This window comes from Cinclus cinclus, chromosome 27, assembly GCF_963662255.1.
Source record: "Cinclus cinclus chromosome 27, bCinCin1.1, whole genome shotgun sequence".
Lineage (NCBI taxonomy): Eukaryota > Metazoa > Chordata > Aves > Passeriformes > Cinclidae > Cinclus > Cinclus cinclus.
Window position 1 is genome coordinate 5,908,266 of NC_085072.1, and position 23,252 is coordinate 5,931,517.

A 23,252-nucleotide genomic window follows, 5' to 3' on the forward strand; every position below is an offset into this window, starting at 1 on the left:
CCTGCTGTTGCTAGAGGAGCAGTGACTTCTTTGGTGCTTATGCAATAAAAGGATGCTTAAACTCGTGTCTTGTGTGAATGTATAAACCAACCATCAAAGGCATTTAGATGGCTGCATCTTAAAAAGAAAAAAAAAAAGCTCGAAGTAAGCCTTGCCAGAAGTCTCTCTTCCCCAGTGCTGGAGGTTAGGATTTTTCCTTTTTATTTTCCTTCTCTCACGGAATTTTTCTTCCATTTCTCTCCTAAGAGGTAGGAACAGGGATTGTCCTGGGGTAACTCTCAAACTGAGACACAGATATTCAGGAGAGGCAAAAGCTGTGGAAGGGGTGCAGTTTGCTCCATTCTCTTAGCTGGGGGGTTTGTCTTGGGAAGGGCAGGGAGATTTTACGGTGAGATTTTGGCTGGGGATCAGGGGTGAAGCTCAGCTCTGTGGCGCTCTCTGTCCTGGATCAGAGTAGAGACAGGTGGGGTTTTGGTGCTGGACTGTGGCTGCCCAGAGAATTTGGTGCCACTGGGTGAAGTTTCTGTCCTGCACTTCTCCTTATAATGGGCAAGACTTTGCTCGCAAAACTGGGACCTTTCCAACACCCAGCCTCACTGAGAAAGGGACCCCACGCCATTCTCCCTTCCCAGAGGGAGCATCTCCTGGCTTCATGTGGCAGCTGCTTGCAGAAGCCTGTTTGCCCCTCTGTCGCTGCCCAGCCCTCTTGTTTTCTGCCATTGCTTTGGGTTTTTCTGCTACGCTTTAACCCAGCATCGGTGCCTGCCGGGACACCCCGCGGCTCTGCTACAGCTGCGGAGTTCCTGCTGCATTTTGTTTGCCAATCCAGGTGTGCACGCCTCTGCCGTTCCAGCCGCTGCTCCAAGGTTCCTGCCACAGCCTGTCTCGCCATCCGCAGGGGCACTGGGCCCCGCTGTCCCGTGGGTTTGTAAAGGCGGCCCGTTCTCCGTGCCCGCCATTACCGCGTGAGGGAGCGCGGCCGGCCCACAGCGCCCCCTGCCGGCGCGGGGGAATCAGCGCCCCCGCCCTGCCCGGCCTGGAGCCGGCAGCGCCCCCGGCGGCGGAACCTGGAACTGCAGCGAGGGGAAAGAGCCACGTGGGGGAGCGCCTGGGACGGGTTCGGGACTCGGGGGCACTGGGACGGGTTCTGGGACTGGTTCTGGGGCACTGGGACTGGTTCTGGGGCACTGGGACGGGTTCTGGGGCACTGGGACGGGTTCTGGGACTGGTTCTGGGGCACTGGGACTGGTTCTGGGGCACTGGGACGGGTTCTGGGGCACTGGGACTGGTTCTGGGACTGGTTCTGGGGCACTGGGACTGGTTCTGGGGCACTGGGACGGGTTCTGGGGCACTGGGACGGGTTCTGGGACTGGTTCTGGGGCACTGGGACTGCTTCTGGGACTGGTTCTGGGGCACTGGGACTGGTTCTGGGACTGGTTCTGGGGCACTGGGACTGCTTCTGGGACTGGTTCCGGGACCGGTTCTGGGTCACTGGGACCAGTTCTGGGGCACTGGGACTGGTTCCAGGGCACTGGGACTGCTTCTGGGGCACTGGGACTGCTTCTGGGGCACTGGGACTGCTTCTGGGACCGGTTCTGGGTCACTGGGACTGGTTCTGGGGCACTGGGACTGGTTCTGGGGAACTGGGACTGGATCTGGGGCACTGGGACGGGTTCTGGGACTGGTTCTGGGGCACTGGGTTTGTGGTTCTGGGTCACTGGGACTGGTTCTGGGTCACTGGGACTGGTTCTGGGGCACTGGGACTGGTTCTGGGGCCCTGGGTCTGTGGTTCTGGGGCCCTGGGTCTGTGGTTCTGGGTCACTGTTTCTGTTCTGGCTGTTACTGTGTTCCTGGTTCTGTTTGTTGCTGCAGGCATTTAGCCAGCATCAACCCATCACAGGTTTGAACCAGAAGGGGGAATTACCTCATCACCTGTGCTTCTAATTGGGAATTCTAGTCAATTATGCTAATTTGCTAAACTTATAAAACTGTGTTCACTCCCTGGGGAGTGAGCTTTTGTGTACATTTTTCCATAACTGCTCCTGGAGGCCTCCAATAAAGGCCAGCTTTTATACTACCTCCTACACTAATATTATCTCAAAAGTGTGTGTTGTTTCATTTAAAAGTTCTTAAAGCATCACCTCGACTATGCTAGTTGGGTGGTAAAGTGTCCCCGACTGTACTGTAAAGGTGAGAATGGTTCGGACTGTAACACGAGTCTTCTGTGACCAGCCGAGGTGGAGAACAAAGGATAAGTTATCCCTGTCAGCCTTGGTTAATCATTCACCTGAGTTCTAACGTGAATAGAATGGTACCATTGTTCCCAGCCTGGGTTATGGCCAGGATGGAAACTTGGAATTGATGGGAAAGGTGTGATAGGAAAGAGAATTAGGCATTACTTTATTCGGGCCAGGATGTGCAACAGAAATTATTTCATCCACACACATCTGGGTTGTGCAGTGAAATTCATTCCATCATACATGCCTCTTTACCAGACTTTTCACATATTTATAATACAAAACCTCAAAGAAATTCCCATTCATTTGTCTTAAATTACACAATTCTTACTATTCAATTTCCTATTGGTTAATGATCCCTTTGCCTTCAATGCTAATTTGGTCTTCATTCTTTGGTTCTCTTATCAATCCCCCACCAACGACACTCCTCAAAGTGCAACCCTCACCTGTTGAGAATCGCTAAGGGACGTGACATATTTCACTGAACCTGAGGGGAATTTTTGGCAGATTTCTCTGCACAGATCAGTACAGATGTACACATTTCTGTATGTCTGTGAATTGATTACGCTATGACTGCTTTTATCATGAGGGTGTTATTAAGTCGCTGTTAAAATATAGTAAATGCTATTGGATGTTTCATTGTTAAATCAGTCCATGACTGAGTGCTGCTAAACTCTTTTGCACCATGACCCTTTTGCATCCTTGGTCTCCATGTAAATCATCCTAAATGGTTTCCCATCTGTTTTTCCTTTGCATGCTTCAGCCATGTAGGCAGTAACAGGTTGAACATCATAACTGAACTCCCTGAAGTTGAACTCCCTTAAGCTGCACTTTCACAAATTTGTATTAAAATCTGCTTTTTGCCAGCACCTTTGAGTGCCCAGGCCATTAACAGGTGACACCAGTGGGCACACCTGATTATATACACATGTATGCACGTAGACACACGGACATTCCCATATGTGTGTACACATGTGTGCTCATACAGACAGACACACAGACATTCCCATATGTGTGTGCACGTGTGTGCTCTTACATACAGACACACAGACATGCCCGAATGTGTGTACACATGTGTGCTTGTACAGACAGACACACAGACATTCCCATATGTGTGTGCACGTGTGTGCTCTTACATACAGACACACAGACATGCCCATATGTGTGTACACATGTGTGCTCGTACAGACAGACACACACAGACATGCCCATATGTGTGTACACGTGTGTGCATGTACAGACAGACACACAGACATGCCCATATGTGTGTACACATGTGTGCTCGTACAGACAGACACACACAGACATGCCCATATGTGTGTACACATGTGTGCTCGTACAGACAGACACACAGACATGCCCATATGTGTGTACACATGTGTGCTCGTACAGACAGACACACACAGACATGCCCATATGTGTGTACACATGTGTGCTCGTACAGACAGACACACACAGACATGCTCATATGTGTGTACACGTGTGTGCATGTACAGACAGACACACAGACATGCCCATATGTGTGTACACATGTGTGCTCGTACAGACAGACACACACAGACATGCCCATATGTGTGTACACATGTGTGCTCGTACAGACAGACACACAGACATGCCCATATGTGTGTACACATGTGTGCATGTACAGACAGACACACATAGACATGCCCATATGTGTGTACACATGTGTGCTCGTACAGACAGACACACACAGACATGCCCATATGTGTGTACACGTGTGTGCATGTACAGACAGACACACAGACATGCCCGAATGTGTGTACACGTGTGTGCTCGTACAGACAGACACACACAGACATGCCCATATGTGTGTACACATGTGTGCTCGTACAGACAGACACACAGACATGCCCATATGTGTGTACACGTGTGTGCTCGTACAGACAGACACACAGACATGCCCATATGTGTGTACACGTGTGTGCTCGTACAGACAGACACACAGACATGCCCATATGTGTGTACACATGTGTGCTCGTACAGACAGACACACACAGACATGCCCATATGTGTGTACACGTGTGTGCATGTACAGACAGACACACAGACATGCCCATATGTGTGTACACGTGTGTGCTCGTACAGACAGACACACACAGACATGCCCATATATGTGTACACGTGTGTGCATGTACAGACAGACACACAGACATGCCCATATGTGTGTACACATGTGTGCTCGTACAGACAGACACACAGACATGCCCATATGTGTGTACACGTGTGTGCTCGTACAGACAGACACACACAGACATGCCCATATGTGTGTACACGTGTGTGCTCGTACAGACAGACACACACAGACATGCCCATATATGTGTACACGTGTGTGCATGTACAGACAGACACACAGACATGCCCGAATGTGTGTGTCTGGGCACAGAGGTGAAGACACTGCCCTCACAGGAACACCAACAGCACCAAAGCCTCATCCTGCTCCCCTCTGGCTAATCAGTGCCTCAGCCCCTGAGTGGAAAAATACAAAGACACACATCTGCACACACCTGCAGATCCATGTGCACACACCTGCAGGTCCATGTGCACACACGATGTGCTCGGCTCTGCCTGCCCGCCAGTTCTCCCAGCACGTCTCCAGCTGCGGGCACCTGCAATCCCAGCCCTCGCTGCCCGCCGTCACCTCCCACCCAAAGGCGGCCCCGGGTCTGCTCCGCTCCCGGGATCACGGCCCCGGCCCCGCCCGGCCCCGCAGCAGCCCCGGGACGCCGGGGCCGTGCGGAGGCGTGCGGCCGGCAGCGGCGGGGGACGAGCGGTACAAGGGGCCGGACCGCGGCGTACGGCAGTTTTTGGCTCGGCTCGGCACGGCTCGGCACGGCTCGGCTCGGCACGGCACGGCACGGCTCGGCTCGGCTCGGCTCGGCTCGGCTCGGCTCGGCTCGGCTCGGCTCGGCTCGGCTCGGCACGGCACTGCTCGACTCGGCACGGCACGGCTCGGCACGGCTCGGCACGGCTCGGCACTGCTCGGCTCGGCTCGGCTCGGCTCGGCAGCAGGAGATGCACCTGCGGGAGTCAGACCCCCATAACTGCCCGTGTCCCTTTGGGACCCTTCCCGAGGCCGCGCGCTGCGGTGGTGGAGCGGAGAGGGACACGCAGCGTTGCGAGGAAGAGGAGAACGGCTGTGGAGAGGCTTCAGCAGGATGGAGCCGGGTGTGCCGCAGCCGTGCCGGGTCGGTCTGGTCCGGGTTGGTGCCCTGGGAGAGCAGCTCCCGGCTGTGCGAGCCCGCAGAGGCTGCGGGGATCCCCTCCACCGCCCCGGCCGCTCTCTTCCTCCCCGAGGTTTCCCTGCTTCGTCCTGGAGATCCCCGCTAGATGGGTCCCGCGGCCTTGCGGTCCCTGGACAGGCTCTGCTGCGCCGGCAGCAGCGGGAATAGGGCTCCTGGACTGCATTTAGGGTTTGGGGGAAAAATGACGGCTGAGTGAGAAGAAGGAGCTGCCTCACACGGAAACGGGTCTGGACCCCGCAGTAGAAATGATTTGACTCTGTTTTGCACAGCAGAGTGGTGTAGAAGGGGACAGATTGCTAATTTAACCCTAGTGGAAGGTGCCCTTGGCCAGGACAGGGGGGTTTGGGACCAGACAATCTCTAAGGTCCCTTCCAACTCAAGTCATTCCGTGATTCTATGAACCCCTTCACAACTGAGGGCATCCTCCTCCAAAGTACATCAGCACTGGCTGGAGCTGGAGCAGCTGCAGGAGTTGCTCTCCATGCTGTGGGCTCCCACATCACTCCTCTCTGGTCCCCAGCACACCTGGGCAAGCAATTCCCTTCCTGGTGGAATGACCCCACAAAGCCAAAGATGTGGTCAAGGCAGCACAGTACTGTGGGTGGAGCAGCACCTGGGATGCCCAAGGTGGAGTGGGGCACAGCTGGGCAGTCACACAGCTGTAACATCTGTAGAATGGGGATGCCATTTGCTGTGGGACATTATTGTGAGGAATTAGATCACTGCAGTTAGTTTGCTGGCAGTCTAGAAAACCCCAGGAAGGACCCCATGAATAACACTTCTGTTCAGTCCCCTGCTGTGGAAGGTGCTGATAACCTGCCCCTCTCCTTGCCTCAGCTCAGTGGTTATCATACCATTCATGCAGTCAGGCTTTTCCAAGCCTGGTAGGGCACAATCCAGCCTAGGCTTGTTGGGTTCCTGCATCCCAGACATCCTTCATACCCTGCATGCAGGACTTACCTCTGTAAGGCTGAACAAGTGCTTAAGTGACCAGTGCCAGCCAAGGGTTTCCTCTGTGCCTCCAGAAAAGCAAGCCTGAGGCACTTTTTGGTTCCCTGGAGCTCTGAGACTGGGGTGTCTGGCCAATGAAATGGACCCAGCCTCGAAGACCCTACAGTCACAGGTATCACATGGTCCAGAGCACAGGTGACCAGTGTGCACCAGCTGCAGGTGAAATCCTGCAGAGAAGGGGCTGATGGAGTGAAGGGGGGAAACTGTCCTTGGCAGCTGGCCAGAGCTGGCCTCTCCATCTCACCCTGCATGATGTGTTTCAGCAAGAGCACATTGCCCCAGGCAGCCCGGCTGCTTCCCAGTGCAGCTGGAGAAGCTGGGCACAGAGCTGACCTGGACACAGGCGCTTCTCTGTCGGAGACAGTGCCCAGCCCGGGCAGCCTGTCCCACCCCCAGCACAGCCAGTGGCACGCCAAGCACTTGCCCAACTCCCCATGTGCTGGGTAAAGAGGGAACAGCTGCAGGGGCCCTTCTGCTGCCTCAGGAGCTGGGACAGCACCCAGAGTCAGGCCGGGATCTAAATTTAAACTCATGCTTTGTGTGTTTGTACATGCGAGTGCAGGCTCCGGCCCCCACTCCCCCACCACCTCCCCGGCTGCACGGAGGAGACAGAGACCCAGAGGAGCTCCAGCCGGCTGGGACCTGGGGAAGGGGGGGCTCCACTGCAGGGCAGGAGGGGAAGAAACAGCTAGGGGACCAACACCATGGAGCCCTCTTCTCCCCAGGGTGACGTGAAGAAGAGGCAACAGAAGGAGAAATCCAAGAAGCCGGTACTACCCATAGCTCCTCGTCCACCCAGAGCTCTGTTCTGCTTGACCCTGGAAAACCCTCTGCGGAAGGCGTGCATCAGCATCGTGGAGTGGAAGTATCCTCGCTGCAGGGGCTGGGGAGCAGTGTGTGTGTGCCTGTGAGCATGGCAGGGGTGCTGGGGCACGAGAGCTGCCAGGCTGTCTCATTGCCTGTACAAGGCAGTGAGGCACTCGGGGAGCCCTGGTAGGATGCGCTGGCAAAGGCAATGGCTGTGCTGGCTGGGGCATGAATAGGCTGGTGGGGAGAGTTGGGGCTGAGCAGTGGGGCTGGCCATGGGGCCTTTGGTGGGGTGGGGTGAGACAGGTGGGGGACATTCACTTGGGAGTGAATGACATTCACACTGGGGGAGTGAATGTCGTGTGTTGTGTGCTGGGGAGAAATGAGGGACAGACTGTTGAGATGGGAGGGGGCTTGTTGTGTCAGGAGGGGGCACAGTGCCCATCCTGGGGTGGGGATGGGGACAATGTGATACACTGGGGAGAGAGGTTTGGGGGTGGGTAGTAAGACCATGGTGAGTTACTTGGGATGGCTCTTGGTGTGTGTCACCATTTGCCTGACCCCACAGCTGTGCTCTGCCCTGGTGGAGGCCTCCCCCAAATCCTTGCTGACACCATTGTCCTCTCAGCTCCCTCTCCCATCCCTCCCTCTTACTGCTGTCACAGGTGAAGGCTTTTTATGGGTGATACTGTTGAGAGGGACAATCTTTATTTGTGCCTTTGGCTTAGTGTTGTAGTTCAGGTGTTGCTTTTTGACCTTTTCACTGGGGCATTGTAGCTCAGAAAGACTAAAATGTCATGCTTCTGTCATGCATCCAGGAGCTATCACTTTGTTCACCTATATTTTATGTAAAGGAAGAGAGTGGGAGATGAAATATTTCACTTTGCAGCAAAATATTTGGGCTGTAGCAAAAACGATGGACTGGGGAACAGTATTGAGTTCTTCCACCACAGCTTTTCTCATTTCAGTTGCTGACCCTTATCTGTGTGTTCCTGGCCTTGGCAGGATGTCCCACCCCTGGCCAGGCTTTAGTCTAGGAGGTGGCCTGGTCACCTTAGGCTGGCTGTGTTGCTGTGGGGACACCAAAGCCATGCCCAGAGATGCTGCTTTGTCCAAAGCAGAGGGAGCCTGTTGGCAGGCACGAGAGCATGCTCACAGCTCTGGTAGTGCTGGAGTTTGAGACCTCATTCCTTTACTGCAAGGGGACTCTCTGTCCTCCAGGGAGTGTGAGCAGAGCCCAAATCAGGGAGTTCTCATTTTCTGTGTCTCTGGCAAGAGAAATGATGGCTTTATGGGCACAAAGAAGGGAACTGTGCCTGTGTCTTAAATGGGGACTGAGTAAGGAAGAAACTCGTGTGTACGCCTGAGCAGCAGGGAAAGAGCTGGAAATAGGATTTACATCTTGCATCATGCTCAGGCACATTTTTCCTGCTGGGCCAGCACAGAGCAAGTGCATGACGTGGGGAGGGTCTTCCCCACGTCAGTGCTCTGGAAGGGGACAAGTGGGTGCCCCACAGAAAGGTGGCATGTGCAGGTGGTTCTGACCTGTGCAGGACAAATGATCCAGGGAATCAGGTTTCTCCAGAGCCTCTCTGTATTTATACCCAGATGCACCTGGCTGCCCTCACTCAGGGATCAGGGTATGCGAGGCGACAGGGTCGGGTCGTTCCAGTTCCTGTGGGTTATTATGGTCTGCAGGGACATGCACGCTGCCAAGGGGAGATTAGCTGTGACCCTCTTCCCTGCGGGTACCCAGGCTGTAGGTTCTGTGTGGCAGTACATATTCCTGTTCCTTGGGCTCATCACTGCTGTACAGCTGCTGCTGTTAGAGCACAAAGCTGAGCCACGGGAGTGGGCCAGGGTCTTTGTGCAGTTGAAGGGTAGGGACCATCACTCCACTCAGCTCAGAGTGAGTGAAAAACTGACTTGAGGCAGACGGCATTTTGTGCTGAAATTTGCTCACACCTTGAGAAGTGTATTCATTAGAATAAGGAAATCTGAATGTCCTGCAGCTTCCTGTGTGTTGTGTTCTAGACAGTCCAACAGCCTGATAGTTGTTGGGACGTGTCTTTTTTTGTGACACCACCCTGGTATTTCAGGTCATTTTGTGGCCAGGAGAACTTCAAGGCAGATGAATGAGGATTCTGAGCACCCTAGAGCACCACAGAGCTGCAAGATACAGAGGCCTAATTCCTGCTGCAAGGCAAATGTGGATGCTGTGTGGTGGGAGCATGCTGGACAGAAAGAAGTTAGATTGCAAGACAAGGAGATGAGGAGGCTGAGGCTCTGTGACAGTGGCAGGAGGCAGAGACACTGTACCCAGTTATCTATATCTCTGTTTCTTGGTTCAATCTGTCCCACTGCATTTCTACCTCTTAACTGTGCCAGACTTGCAGAATCACAGGCAGCTAGTGGCTTCCAGCTCCAGTTACAGGAGCTCCAGTGGAGGTCACCCTTCAAGGAGGGCTTGTCTTACCCTAGCTGAGCAGGCAGGGAAGCCTCCAACCCCTGGGCTCTGCCTCATTACCTGGACACAAAGGGGAGCAGCTTTTACAGCTGACTTCAGTTTTTAAAGTGTCATCAGGTTGATGGATAGAAAGGTTCAGAAAAGGAAAAAAATGCCTGTGATGAGCCCAGGACACACCTGACAGCATCCAGCCAGCACTCAGGCTGGTGTGGATAGCATGCTCCCCAGGTTCCCCTTGCTCTGTAATAGTGGGCTGGACATTGGTGTGGCCACCAGAGCCCAAGGCAACCCTCAAGGGAGAATGCTGGGGGAAACAGAGAGTGGGGATCCCTGCAGGGAGATCCTGGCTGCAAATGAGGCCCTGGAGACAGAGTTTCAGCTCTTTGGAGGCTTCAGGAAGGTGAGAGCTGAAGCTTGTCCAGGTTTCAGGGCTCAAGCAAAGCAGTGACAGCAGCAGGAGCCTGGGAGCGACCCAAGTGCCTGTCCCAGGGTCTTCCTGGGGAAATAGTAAAGTCACCCCTTTTGTTCTGAGATGTCCTAGGGCCCAAACAGCACAGTTTCTACCTTCAAAGGGGTGGGACAGTCTTCGGGCTGAACGCTGTGTTCACTGCCAGCCCCTGGCACACCTGGGGACACTCACAGCAGCACTGCCTGTACTGGGCCACCAAGGCTGTAGGGACACCTGGGGATGTTCTGCCGGAGGAGCCCCTGCACGAGCTGCCTTGCCCCTGGATATCTTCAGCTGGGATCCAGCCCACCTGAGTCCCGAGCAGCAGGAGTCTCCCTCATGGATGCTGAGTGCAGAGGGAGCCAGGACCTGCCTGCTCTGGAGGGGGATATTTAGGGCCAGTGCCTACATTCTGCAAAAGGCTCCTGACCCTTCAGGGTGACTCACTGAAGGGTGAGGAGGGGGAAGCTGCCATCTCTCCCATGCCTTTGTCCTGTGTCCAAGCTGACATCTGCAGTGGCCGTGTGCTGAGTGTCCCGGCCCTGCAGCACCTGGGCAGCACCTGAGGATGTGCCAAGGCTGAGGTCTGGCTGCTCTCTCTGTGCTCTGCCCCCGTGGGAGGTTGGTTCTCCACACCACCCAGGCAGGACAGGACAGGGCAGGGGTGGGGTTATTCCTGCTTTTTCTTTCCTGTCTGCACTCCTTAATGCTTCCTCTTAGACCCTTCGAGATCATCATCCTCCTCACCATCTTTGCCAACTGTGTTGCTCTGGCCATCTACCTGCCCATGCCTGAGGATGACACCAACATCGCCAACTCCAGCCTGGTAAGGAGCAGCTGGAGCCCTTCCTGCAGCCTCGAGGGCTCGGTGGAGCTGGTGGCCTGCAGTGACACGGCTGCAAGGTGGCAGGAGCTGCTCTGGGGCCATCTGCTGCCCCAGGGGTGCAGTCAGGCAGTGCTGGTCCAGCCTAAGCTGCTGCAGTCAGTGGGAGGCAGGGGTGGGAAGAAGTGACGGCAAAATGGGTTTTCAGAAGGGCTGAAACCAATTCTGGGTTGAGATCAAAGGCAGCAGGTTTTGTGCGGAGTACACGTGAAGGAAGAATTGATGCAAAAAAAAAAAATTACTCTGATTTTTTTTTATCACACTTTCAAAAGGAAACATCCTGTTCCAGAAAGGCTCAAATGGTTTCTTTCAGCATTTTGGAATAATTTTTTTCTGATCTTTCCTTTCAAAACTGTATTTTAATTTTGTTACTTTCTATTTTAGAGGGGGAAAGTCCTGTTTCTGTTAGACAGAAAGGTTATTCCTTTCCAATCATTATTCCATATTCTCCACAGTTGCTCCAGTTTTCCTGGAATATGATGTTTTGATGTGACCCACATCAACGGTTTGCACTATTTTTAGTTTGCCACTCCTTTCTACTCTTCAGATCCCAACTGTGGTTCAATCCACATTGATTTCCATTGAGAGACCGAGTATGATGACTGAATCAAAACATCCAACCCCCTTTGAGTGAAATGTTCTCTCCTGCTGGTTTCGGGACTCCTCAGGGTAGATGCCCATGGAGGGTTAACTCCTGGGGTACCCCTTCAGCTCCTGGCTGGTCTGACCAGCATCCCTAAACCCCTCGGACTGGTTTTGGTTTCTCCCCTGGCTGGGGGGCACAGCAGGCTTTGGTGGGTGCAGTTATCTCAGGGGAGAGGATAAAGAGGCAAAGCAAAGCTGGGGCTGGCTGAGCATGGGAAGCAGGAGATGGGGACAGTGGGGATGGAGGCTTCCCTCTGGCAGAGGGCTTGGGACGTGGCTGAGCCCTGAGAGGGCAGAGCTGGGGAAGCCCAGGTGTGTGTGGGGATGAGGGGATGAAGTGGCACTGGCCTCGCAGGGCTCCCAGAGGGGCTGATGCTGCCCCAGGACCTTGTCCATGAGCAAGAGGCACACAGGCAAGGACCAAGTGATGTAAATTCATTGCATTATTGAAATTCCATCTGTTTTTATTTCTTGTATATTAGATTATTTATGCTATACTCTCCTGGGGGTGTTTCAGCCTGTTGCCTCGCCAATAGGTATCAAGAGCCAGGTAGCACAAGGCTGCTGTTCTTTCATTCCTGCTTGCTGTCCCTTTGTCACCGTGTTCTGGTGGCTTTGTAGGAGCAAACCCAGCTGAGAATTTAGCCAGGCACCCATCACCTGGGGCATCAGGCTATGCAGGTAGTGGAAAGGCTTGTTGAGGCATTTTCCTGCAGCAGAGAGATGCTGCAATGTCCCTGTCCCTTTTCTGTCTCTTCACTGCCTAATCCTCTCTGGAGAACATTGAGTTTATAAATGGAAATTATCGAGAAGGCAAAATGTATGAAAGGAAACTGCATCAGGGCATTGCCCCACGTTGTCTGTGGGGGCAGAACTGAGGTTCCCTCTCATCAGAGCTCACTGCTGAGGGGTGTGCAGGGCCTGCCCAGCCCCAGCTTCCTTCAGGGAAGTGCAGAGCAGGGACAGCCACTCTGCTTTAAAGCTGAGATCTCATCCAGCAAGTGATGCCTTTGTGGGGCTACCTAAAAACAGAGGCTAGACTAAATTAAGATAATAAAAAGTTGTTATATTTATTGAAGGGCCTTCAGGTACATTTTTGGCAGACAAAACCCTCCCAGGGGCTACACCCAAAATGCACAATGGGCCACAGGTTTTCGCACTTTTATAAGTTTGGTCCATTTGCATATTGGGGGTTAATCTTCCAATTACAGCTTCAGGTAATGAAGTCATTTACCCCAAGTTTGTTCCCCCAACTCACTATTGTTTACATTTCTCGGTGCCTAAGGCAGTGAGGTGTCCTTGATTCCCAGGCCTGGAGAGGAATTGTTGTGTCTGACCAAAATAGGAAAGCAGCTGCTGACACTGGATATGGAATTTAGAGTTATACACTAAAGAATTGCAGGGTTACAAATGGATGGAAAATATAAAAGCTAAAATTCTAAGGCATCACAAGGAGATTCTCAGGAAGAGAGGATTCCTAGGAGACCTCTGCTGCCACTGCCTTCCTGCAAGATTGGAAAACCTGCAGAGCAGCCACACTGGGTGTTTCCAGGACCAGCCAGGGAAGAGGTGCAGTCAGGGCTTACACTAGCTTTAGAATGAGTCTCATGAAAGCTTGGTTAATGAGAACTCATTTTTTGGGGGGTGAAAAAAATGAAATACCATAAAAATGAAAATAATGGAATAACCATAAATTTTCTAATAATCCATTTTGCTTTACCCTGGAAGAAGTACAGTTGTTTAATTTTAGCACATTTCATTATTATTCTTTCTATATTAGATTTATTCTGTTCCTGAAGGGTTTTTAAAAATCCTGTTTGTATCTGATTTTGTCTTTTTCTAATGGATTCAAAATATTTTCTTCAGCCCTGATGAAATGATTTTGACTTTTCAACTTGTTCAAGAATTCACAGCATTTATTTTCACTTTTACTTCAGTTTCCAGAGTTTCAGATCCCACTGTTTTTCACTGGAAACCTTACTCCAGGAGCAAGCAGCTTCAGAGTATGTTTAGCAAAGCAGGTTTTTCACAGGGATTCACCCAAGAAAATACAGGTGGCTGTATGTTACCTGGCTGTCTGACCTCTGTTTATGAGTAGTGAAGAAATAAAGTCAAATTTAGAGTACAGTTCATCTCCCAGGGCAGTTGAACCATTTCTGCAGCTCAGTGGGTGGTGTTTGACATGCTGCACACACTGAAATACCTGGTTTTCATAGAACCACAGAACTGTAGGATAGTTTGGGTCAGGAGGCTTGTTCTACCCCCTGCCATGAGCATGGACACCTTCCACTATCCCAGGTTGCTGCAAGCCCCATCCAGCCTGGACACTTCCAGGGCTGGGACAGCCACAGCTGCTCTGGGCAGCTTCTGCCAAGGCCTCACCACCCTCACAGGGAACTATTTATTCCTAATATTTAAATATACTGTCTGTCAATTTAAAGCCAACTTTCTTTTCAGTTTAAAGTTTTTCCCTTTAGTGGGACTCAAGCTGACTGCTTGGAGGGAAGCCACCCTCTCAGACCACCAAAAAGCAGCTGTCCTGAATCCTATGGGCCTTGTAGGAGTGTCAGGTGGGACTTGGGGGTCTAGGGAGTGGGGGACAGAGCTGGAGCTCAACCTGTCAAGAAAACAATTTAAAACCATAGGTAATGGCCTCTGTGCAGGCATGCTGCTGGTGTCACACATAATGGCTTTAGGCATTTCAGGTTGCACATATTTGATGTCAAGGAGTATGCTTCTGAAAATTCCACCTTTTTGGGTTGTATCTCAGCCCTGGGGTTCAGGAATTCCTGTGTTTTTAAAGCCTCAGGTACAATTCAGTGACAGGAATATACAATACACAATTCAGTGACAGGGTGTCTGATGCAGTTACAGGAGTCCCAGCTTTTCATCTGCTCTGGGGAGCTGTAATTACCTGTGAGTCCTGCATGAAGTCTGTCACCCCAGGATATTCCTTCATCTCGGGTACACTTGAAAAGTTGCTTTTGGGCAGCTGACCTGTGTCCCACAGTCCCTGAGCAGAGTTTGCTGTCCTTTGCTGGTTTTCAAGAACTATTGGGCCCTGTGCCTGGAGGTTGGAATGGGTTCCTAGCTTCAGGAGAGTCGTGATTGCATGTGGCTTTCCTAGAGCTTGGGGTCACCCTGGATCTCCTGGAGTCTTCCAAAAGCTGTGACAATGGGCAGCACTCCCACATGTCTGCATGCACAGACTCGATCAAACTGCAGAAACTGCTGCTGCTGTGGTAGTGGCACTGGAGGGGTGCACATGCAGCTGTGTGAGCTACCCCTGCCTCCCTCCTTCCCCTCACTCTGGCCTGGGGCCACTGGCAAGGGCTGGCATCCTGCCCAACTTGTGGCTTGGCCCCCTCTGTGGTCACCCTGGCATTTTGGGTAGGAAGATGAGCCAGGTTCCTCTCATCTCCTCCTCCAGGTGGGCCAGCAGAGCTCACCCCTCACTTGTCCTGGATGCCAGTGACAGCAGCGCAGCCTCCTTGCCCTGCTCCATCACATCCTGTGGTCCCCAGCTCCGTGGCAATGCTTCCTTGGAAGGGACCTTGCTGCCCCTCTGCTCCCAGCCCTGGAGGAGGCCGAGTTGGCAGCAGCTTCTTGAGATTTCTGTTCTTCCAGCTGTGCTCTCCATATACCAGGTGTGACAGGAATCACCGAGCCCTTGTTCTTACTGCCACCAAATCCTTCTGCTTTTGGTGACTGAGCTGCCAGCACCCACCAAAGCCTTTGCAAACCAAGCAGACCTAAGGCTCCTAGTCCAGGGAGAACCCTCAGGAATGCCACCAAGATGTGTCACAGGCATTGGAACAGGTGTGGCACAGCTAGTGTGATGTGAAGCAGTGAGCAGCTGTGGATAGCCAGCGAGGGAGATGTAATGGAGAACAACGTGTAGGACCTGGCCACTCTGTGCTCTCGTGGCTGCTGTAGGGAGGTTGTGGCTTTTCTGGTTCCTGTTGCTGCAGCCTTGGGGTGTCTCTTGTTTGTGGGAAAGGAGGAGCTGTGGCTGGAGAATGTGGCAGGAAAATCACAGCATTGCAGAGCAGTTAGGGGTGGAGTGACCTCTGGAGATGATCAAATACCTTCTCTAAAAAAATCTGTGCAAACAATTCAAAAACTCTCCCATATTCTTTCCTGCATGTCTTCCCATCCCAAGTGCTTCCTGTGCTATGACAGAGGCCATTGTGGAGAGCAGAAGTGTTTCTCTTGATGTCTCTTCCTTGCTGTGGTCTGCAGCAGTCCCAGACCCTGCACTGTGCCCTTCCCAAGCCGAGCGCCAGGGCTTCCCACCACTCAGGGGAAACTTCCTTGGCTCCAGCCCTCATCTTCATCTCATTTTCCAAAAGAAGGGGATCCTGTGAGATTGCTGTAAATGTATTCCCATACCTTACCTGTACTGTTCCCTTCTCTGCCTCACATCTGTAGAATTTCATTCACCTCCATTCAGGAGAATAGAGGACACTGAGCTGCTCTGTTTTGCAGAGGGTAGTTGCTGAAAACCTCTGGGGAATACCTTTAGGGATGTTTTATGTTTACAAAGGGCTTAGAAAGACTTCAGCAACGCAGCTCCCTGCCCTGCATGTCCTGGTGCTGGCAGTCTGTGGGTGTGTCCCGTCCAACACATTGGTGCTCCTACAACAACTTTTTATTAGGGTGGGATGGGGCTGCAGGGGAAGAGGGGAGCTGGGCCCAGCTGGGACTGGGAGGCTCAGGAGAAGGTGCAGGGCTGATGGTACAGGAGCAAAAGGCATGGAGAAAGGCAGAAGGCTGGGGACAGTTTGGAAGAGTCAAGGGGGGTGTGAGGGCTGTGGGGTCTTGTTGCAGGTGGGTGTAGCAGGGGTAGCTCTCCTCTGTCTCCATCTGTGTTGTGGCCATGCTGTCCCCTCACCAGCTCTCCCCCACTTTGCCCAGAGGGGAGACTTCATTCAAACCCTGCCTGCTCTTGTCCCTGGGGGAGGGCACCAGGGACATAAAGGTGGGGCTCATTGCAGAGTCCGTGTGGCTGCTGGGACTGGGAGCTGAGGATGCTGAGCAGGCTGGGGCTGTGTCACTCTGTGTCACATCAGCGTGGTGCCCGCTGTCACCCTGCTGCCCCATGGCTCATCCAGCACCACAGGTTGGGTTCCTGCATGCCCAGGCATGGGTGGAGCATGTGTGTTAAACAGACCTGTATCTTTTCCTAGGAGTTTTTTAGCTCTTTGTACCCCCCCTCCCCCCCATCCCAGCTGTGCCAGACAGCCCTGTACCCAGCCCTGAGCATCCCTCAGTGGGGAGCCAGCTCTGAATTCTGGGCTGAGGAGGGGACACTGGGTGGCACAGAGTGGGTCCCCAGGTGCTAGAATCTGGCCAGGATTTCAGTGAAGCCAGCAGATCTGTCTGTCCATGGCATGTGCCTGGTGTGCAGGCTCTGCAGTGTGGCACTCATGGCATGGGCACAGGGTGGTGACTGGGCCATGGGTGCAGTCCCTGTGCTGACCTGCAGCGTGGGCAGCACCAGGGCTGGAGGACACACGTGGTTGATTCCTTCTCAAATCAGCCTGGGCACAGCAAGTGGGGTCTGCAGTGCAGGACATGTGGTCCTTGACCCGGTGTGAATTCTGCCAGTATGAAATATCCTTCAGCTGCTTCCTGCTGCTCTTAGGAGACTGCGCTAAGTTTGCCCTGGCTCGGGCCATTGCATTGGAGCCACATAAGTTTGATTGCCAGTACTGGGCTTGATCACAGCCCAAAAAGCCACCCCTGTCCTGGGCTCACCCCACAGCAGGTAAGGGAAGCAGGAAGGTCTGGGGATTCTGCCCCTGTGCTGTGCTCAAGTGAGACCCCACCTGCAGAGCTGCCTCCCACTCCAGGGTCCCAGCACAGGAAAGACATGGACCTGTTGGAGCAGGTCCAGAGCAGGCCACAAAGGTGCTCCCAGGGCTGGAGCCCCTCTGCTCTGGAGCCAGGCTGGGAGAGCTGGGGGTGTTCATGAAGAGAAGAGAAAAAGAAAAGAGAAAAAAGAGAAAAGAGATCTCAGAGCCATCCAGTTCTTGAAGGGGGTCTATAAGAAAGATTGAGACAAACTTTATAACAGGGTCTGTTGCAGTAGGACAGAAGGTGATGGTTTTAAACTGAAGGAAGGCAAATATAGATTAGTTACAGGAAAAAAAAAAAGTTTATACATTGATGGTGTTGAGGCCCTGGCACAGGTTCCCAGAGAAGCAGGGAATTTGCTGTTGTGTCCCTCCCAGGCTGAGGGAGGGTAACTGGGGACTGCCTGCTGTCTCTTCCTTGGCCCAGGTTTGAACCTTGCTGCTCACTGGCTGGACCTGGTGGGCAAATACCCTTGAAGCTGTCCAAAGCACCCTTTATCTGCTGTAGGCTTCTCAAAGGGACCTCTGAGGAATGGCAAGTCGCCTTTTGATTCTGGGCAAGGGGTTTTCAGAGGAAAATCCCTTCTAGTGAGAGACCCTGGAGCCCGAGTATGTCCTGCTGGAAAATCAGGTCATGGAATTGATTTTTGCAGTGCTGGATCCTGACATCAGCCTCAGCAGCTGCATCCCACTCCAGGCTGGATCCTGGCACTCACCAGCCCCAGCAGCTGCAGGGCTGCTGTAGCTTGCAGTGGGCTTTCCTGTTTTTCCTCTGCAGATGGGGAGACACCCCACCACACCAGTGGCTGCTGGTATGGCTCCGCAGCCTCTCTGTGCCTGAAATGATCCTCATGGCAGTTGTGTTTGCATGGGATTTCAGGGACAGGCTTTGGGGGACAGTCTAGGGGGCATTTGTCCCCTAAGGGTGGGATGTGAGCAGTGTTGAGTTGCTGTAGGTAAAACCTTGAAGACAGAGGCAGTGCCAGGATCTCTGCTCTGACCCTAGCTGCCCTCCAACAAGAAATGGCATTGTGTGGGTGACAGTCATGTGGGGACGCTCAGCACAGTCACTACTTTTGGACACATTAACTGAGAAAGCAATGCTTCTCTCTTGAGCTCTAGCCCTGGCTTGTAAAAGGAGAGGATTTTCCATTTGGCAGGGCATGGGGACCCCGGGAGGAAGGTGTGTTCACAGCCCTACAGCATTGCCCAGTAAAGATCCACTCCCAGTTTGGTCTCAGACAGAGGTTTCTGCCTTTCTGAGGGCAATTCCCTGGAGATCCTGAGCAGTGATGCTCCTTGTCCTGCAGGGGACATAGGCTGAGGAGAGGGACCACGGAACACCAGAAATATAAAAAACCCCATCCACTTGGCTGCTTCAGAAGGCTTTTAATGCCAGTCTGGAAGGGACATTGGCAGCAAGGGCAGTGATGGCAGTGACAGGCAGAGCCAGCTGGGCACAGGCAGCTCTTGGCTGCAGTCCAGGGACAGATGAGCTACCCTGGCCCAGCAGCTGCAGGGCTGTGCCAAGCTCCTGCAGTAGGGTGCCAGGTCCTGCCTGGGAGGGGGTGCACCTCTGCCCAGTCAGTCACCAGGCCCATTTCTAGCTGCTCACTTTGCCAGGCAAATGTCAGGCATTAAGCAGGAGGTCTTGAGCCCAAGGCCTCCATTCCCTGGGAGCTTCCTTATCATCCCAGACAAAAGGGAAGCCGTGGTACAGCTGGCTTGTCCCACAGTGACTGTGTGGGGACCCCAGGACAGACCCAGCAACCCTTCAGCTGGAGAAGATGAGAAGGTGTCAGTGCTGCCTGTAGGAGGGCTCTGGGGGGAATGAGAGAGTGAGCAGCAGGGAGGAGAGCCAGAGAGGAGCAGTGCCCTGGGCCAGGCACCTTCAGGTGGCTTTGCTGGAGCAGTTTGTAGGAGCCATAGCCTCGGGGCAGGGTCCTGGCAGGGGCCATTAAAGGGCTGGGGGGATCATGCTGCAGGCCAGAGAGTGCCATGTGGTGGCTCAGCATGCCACCCTTTGTCCCCAGAGTGCTGCTTGGTGTGTGTGCAGGTACAGATGGGGTGGCAGCAGGGGCTGATGCAGTCACTGGTGGGGATAGCAGGGGAGGTGCCAGTCTGTTCTAATGAAGCGTTCTCTCCTTTGCAATCCCCAGGAGAAGATCGAATATGCCTTCCTCATTTTCTTTGCCATTGAGGCCATGCTCAAGATAATTGCCTATGGCTTTCTTTTCCACACGGATGCCTATCTCCGAAATGGCTGGAATGTGCTCGACTTCTCCATTGTGACTCTAGGGTAAGGAAAACTGGGAAAGCTGCTGCTGTTCAGCTTGTGCCAGGCCCCTTACACAGCCAGTCAGGGACTAGTTTTTCTGGTGATTGCAGTGTGTTTGGAGACAACTCCTTGACTAAGTTCATAGCCTTCTCCTGTGGGCCCCCTGTTCCTGCTCTGACATCCCCTGGGATCCTCTCTAACTACTGTTTCTTCCTGTCTTGACTCCTTCATGCCTTGTAGCTCCCCTTGCCCTGGAGAAAAGGGGGTGGCATGGGTGGGTTTGCACATGGGGTGGGAGGTCCCTGGCTGTCAGCAGTAGAGCTGTGCCCAGGAGCTGGACTTGCCAAGAGCTTCCCCCTGGGTGAGGCTGAGTATGGCTGGCAGTCCTGACCTTGCTTTTCTACCTGCAGAGCTCTGAACCCTTAGCTCAGATTTCTCAGTCTCCATTCTCATGCCCTTCTCTTTTTCCTTGTCCTTCCTTCTGCTTCTCCTCCTTCCTTCCCTGTGCTTTGGCTCTTTCAGGCTCATTACCATGACCCTGGAGCAGGTCAATGTGAAGCAGGCAGGGCCTTCAGGGGGAAAAGGAGGCTTTGACGTGAAGGCGCTGCGAGCGTTCCGTGTGCTGCGACCCCTGCGCCTGGTGTCCGGAGTGCCGAGTGCGTGCTGGGTGCCCTGCTCTCAGCAGGGGCTGGGGGCTGGACTGGATAGAACCTCCGGGTAGATGCCCAGGGTGGGCAGCCAAGGGACAGGTTTCTTGTTGTCGCTGGGTCAAGCCCAGCCATGAAGTGAGTGTGAAGGAGGCACGGGTTCTTCCCTGGCTGGGGGGCACAGCAGGCTTTGGTGGGTGCAGTTATCTCAGGGGAGAGGATAAAGAGGCAAAGCAAAGCTGGGGCTGGCTGAGCATGGGAAGCAGGAGATGGGGACAGTGGGGATGGAGGCTTCCCTCTGGCAGAGGGCTTGGGACGTGGCTGAGCCCTGAGAGGGCAGAGCTGGGGAAGCCCAGGTGTGTGTGGGGATAAGGGGATGAAGTGGCACTGGCCTCGCAGGGCTCCCAGAGGGGCTGATGCTGCCACAGGACCTTTTCCTGCTTGTTCTTTTCCTGGGTTCTTGGTTGTTCCTAGAGCTGGTGGCTGTCAGCCCTGGGAATCTGCAGGTTGGCACACACCTGGCTGCCTCCATGGCTCAGTGGCAGTACCTTTGGGTGGCCAGCGTGAAGGGGGCCAGGATCTTGCTCTGGTTTCTCAGAGCAGGGATCTTCTTCTGTAACTCATGTCAGTACAGCCAGGATGAGAGCACCAGAACAAAGGAAGGGGCATGAAGCAGCCTTCAGCTCTGTCTGGCTCTGCTATGCTCTTCCACACGCTTTCATGGTGGGTAGAAGAAAGGATTTCCTGCTTCAGAGATTTCAGTCCCACTGCCCCTGTGCCCCTCTTCCCTTGGCAAGGGGCATTTCAAAGGCTGCTTGTTGGTGGGCTGGCAGGGATACAAGGTGCACCCAAGGCTCTTTAGGAAGTGGCTGACCTCCCGTTCCTGCATCTTTGTGCAGGCCTTCAGGTTGTCCTGAACTCCATCATCAAGGCCATGGTGCCCCTGCTCCACATTGCCCTGCTGGTCCTCTTCATGATCATCATCTACGCCATCGTCGGGCAGGAGCTCTTCAAGGGCAGGATGCACAAGACCTGCTACTACCTCGGGACAGGTGGAGCTGTGCTGTGGGGATACAGCAGAGCTGTCTCTGTGTGGCTGCTGTGAGACCACAGGGACTCTGTGTTTAGCAGAAAGCGTGGTCTTGCCAGCATCAAGCCTGAGAGCGTGGCAGGATGAGGGATGTTTGAAACAGCACCCAGCTGGGTGCGAGGGGTGAATTTGGAGGGGGAGGAAGCGTGCGCTGGCACGTTTGACCTGACCCGCCGCTCACACCGTGGCTTTGCTCCTCAGACGTGATCGCCACGGTGGGCTCAGAGAAGCCAGCCCCGTGCACCAGCTCGGGCCACGGGCGGCACTGCAGCATCAATGGCAGCGAGTGCCGCGGGGGCTGGCCCGGCCCCAACAACGGCATCACCCACTTCGACAACTTCGGCTTTGCCATGCTCACCGTCTACCAGTGCATCACCATGGAGGGCTGGACCGAGGTTCTCTACTGGGTACGATGCCTTGTGGGGCTACCTAAAAACAGAGGCTAGACTAAATTAAGAGAATAAAAAGCATTTTTGTTTATTGAAAGGCCTTCGGGTACATTTCAGGCCAATGAAGCCTCCCTCCAAGGGCTAAACCCCAAAATGGATGATGGGTCATGGGTTTTCACACTTTTATAAATTTGTTCCATTTGCATATTGGGGGTTAATTGTCCAATTATAACTTCAGGTAATGAAGTAATTTACCCCAAGTTTGCTCCCCCCAACTCACTTTTGTTTCCATCTCTCAGGCCAGAGTCAGTGAGGTGTCCTTGATTCCCAGGCCTGGAGAGGAATTGTTGTGTCTGACCAAAATGGGAAAGCAGCTGCTGACACTGGATATGGAATTTAGAGCTATACACTAAAGAACTGCAGGATTACGAATATATGAAAAATACAAAAGCTAAAATCCTAAGGTGTCAGGCTGCAGTGCTTTGTGCCCAGCTTGGTGCAGGTGATGCCCAGAGCAGGGAATGCCCTCCTAGAGAAAGGACCCCATGGTAGGGCTCAGTCTTTTTCAGTGAAAAAAATCCTGCCCCCACCAACCTTCTTACTGTGATGCGCATCCCATAACACACCAGTCATGTCTCTGCATCCCTGTGAGGACTGCCTAAGCTGTCCTTGCTCTCCAGGTAGACAGGAGATTGCTCCAGCTCACACCTTCTTGAAGGGGCATGGGTCAGGCACAGCAATGACTGCTGGATGCTTCTCCAGCAAAGACCATGTTTTGCAATCCTTGGGAGAAGGTTGTGCTGAAGCTTAGGCTTGGGGCTGATGTTTAAATCCCAAAATGTTTGGGTCTAGATGTAAACCAGGCACAGAGTTCTAGGCAGCCAGGGCTTGGAGCCAGGTTTGTGAGCCACCATCCCAAGTACTCCTTTTGGAGGGGGCAAAGGTCCCAGAGATTGTTGAGGGGCTCTCAGGGGAGACAGATGGAGGACTGTGCCTTCAGAATATTTCACCTGCATCTCTCCTTGCCAGGTAAATGATGCCATGGGCAATGAATGGCCCTGGATCTACTTCGTCAGCCTTATCTTACTTGGCTCGTTCTTTGTGCTTAACCTGGTGCTGGGTGTGCTCAGTGGGTAAGTGCCACCCTATCCTTTCTGCCAGCAAAGCAGTTTTTACTGGTTTGAACTATACAAGAAAAAAGCTTGGAAAAGTTCTGAGCAGGGAGCAGT

General features: G+C 53.4%; 1 protein-coding gene across 1 annotated transcript in view; it reads left to right on the forward strand.

Moving 5' to 3' along the window:
* The first annotated feature begins 7,215 nt into the window (after positions 1 to 7,215).
* Positions 7,216 to 23,252, forward strand: part of CACNA1S (calcium voltage-gated channel subunit alpha1 S) — a 43,483-nt gene continuing 27,446 nt past the window's right edge. Inside the window, exons 1-7 of the mRNA XM_062509597.1 lie at positions 7,216 to 7,376; positions 10,954 to 11,059; positions 19,779 to 19,918; positions 20,420 to 20,553; positions 21,444 to 21,596; positions 21,836 to 22,041; positions 23,053 to 23,156. Of these exons, the coding sequence (XP_062365581.1) occupies positions 7,216 to 7,376; positions 10,954 to 11,059; positions 19,779 to 19,918; positions 20,420 to 20,553; positions 21,444 to 21,596; positions 21,836 to 22,041; positions 23,053 to 23,156 (1,004 nt within the window). The remainder of the gene's footprint in view (positions 7,377 to 10,953; positions 11,060 to 19,778; positions 19,919 to 20,419; positions 20,554 to 21,443; positions 21,597 to 21,835; positions 22,042 to 23,052; positions 23,157 to 23,252) is intronic.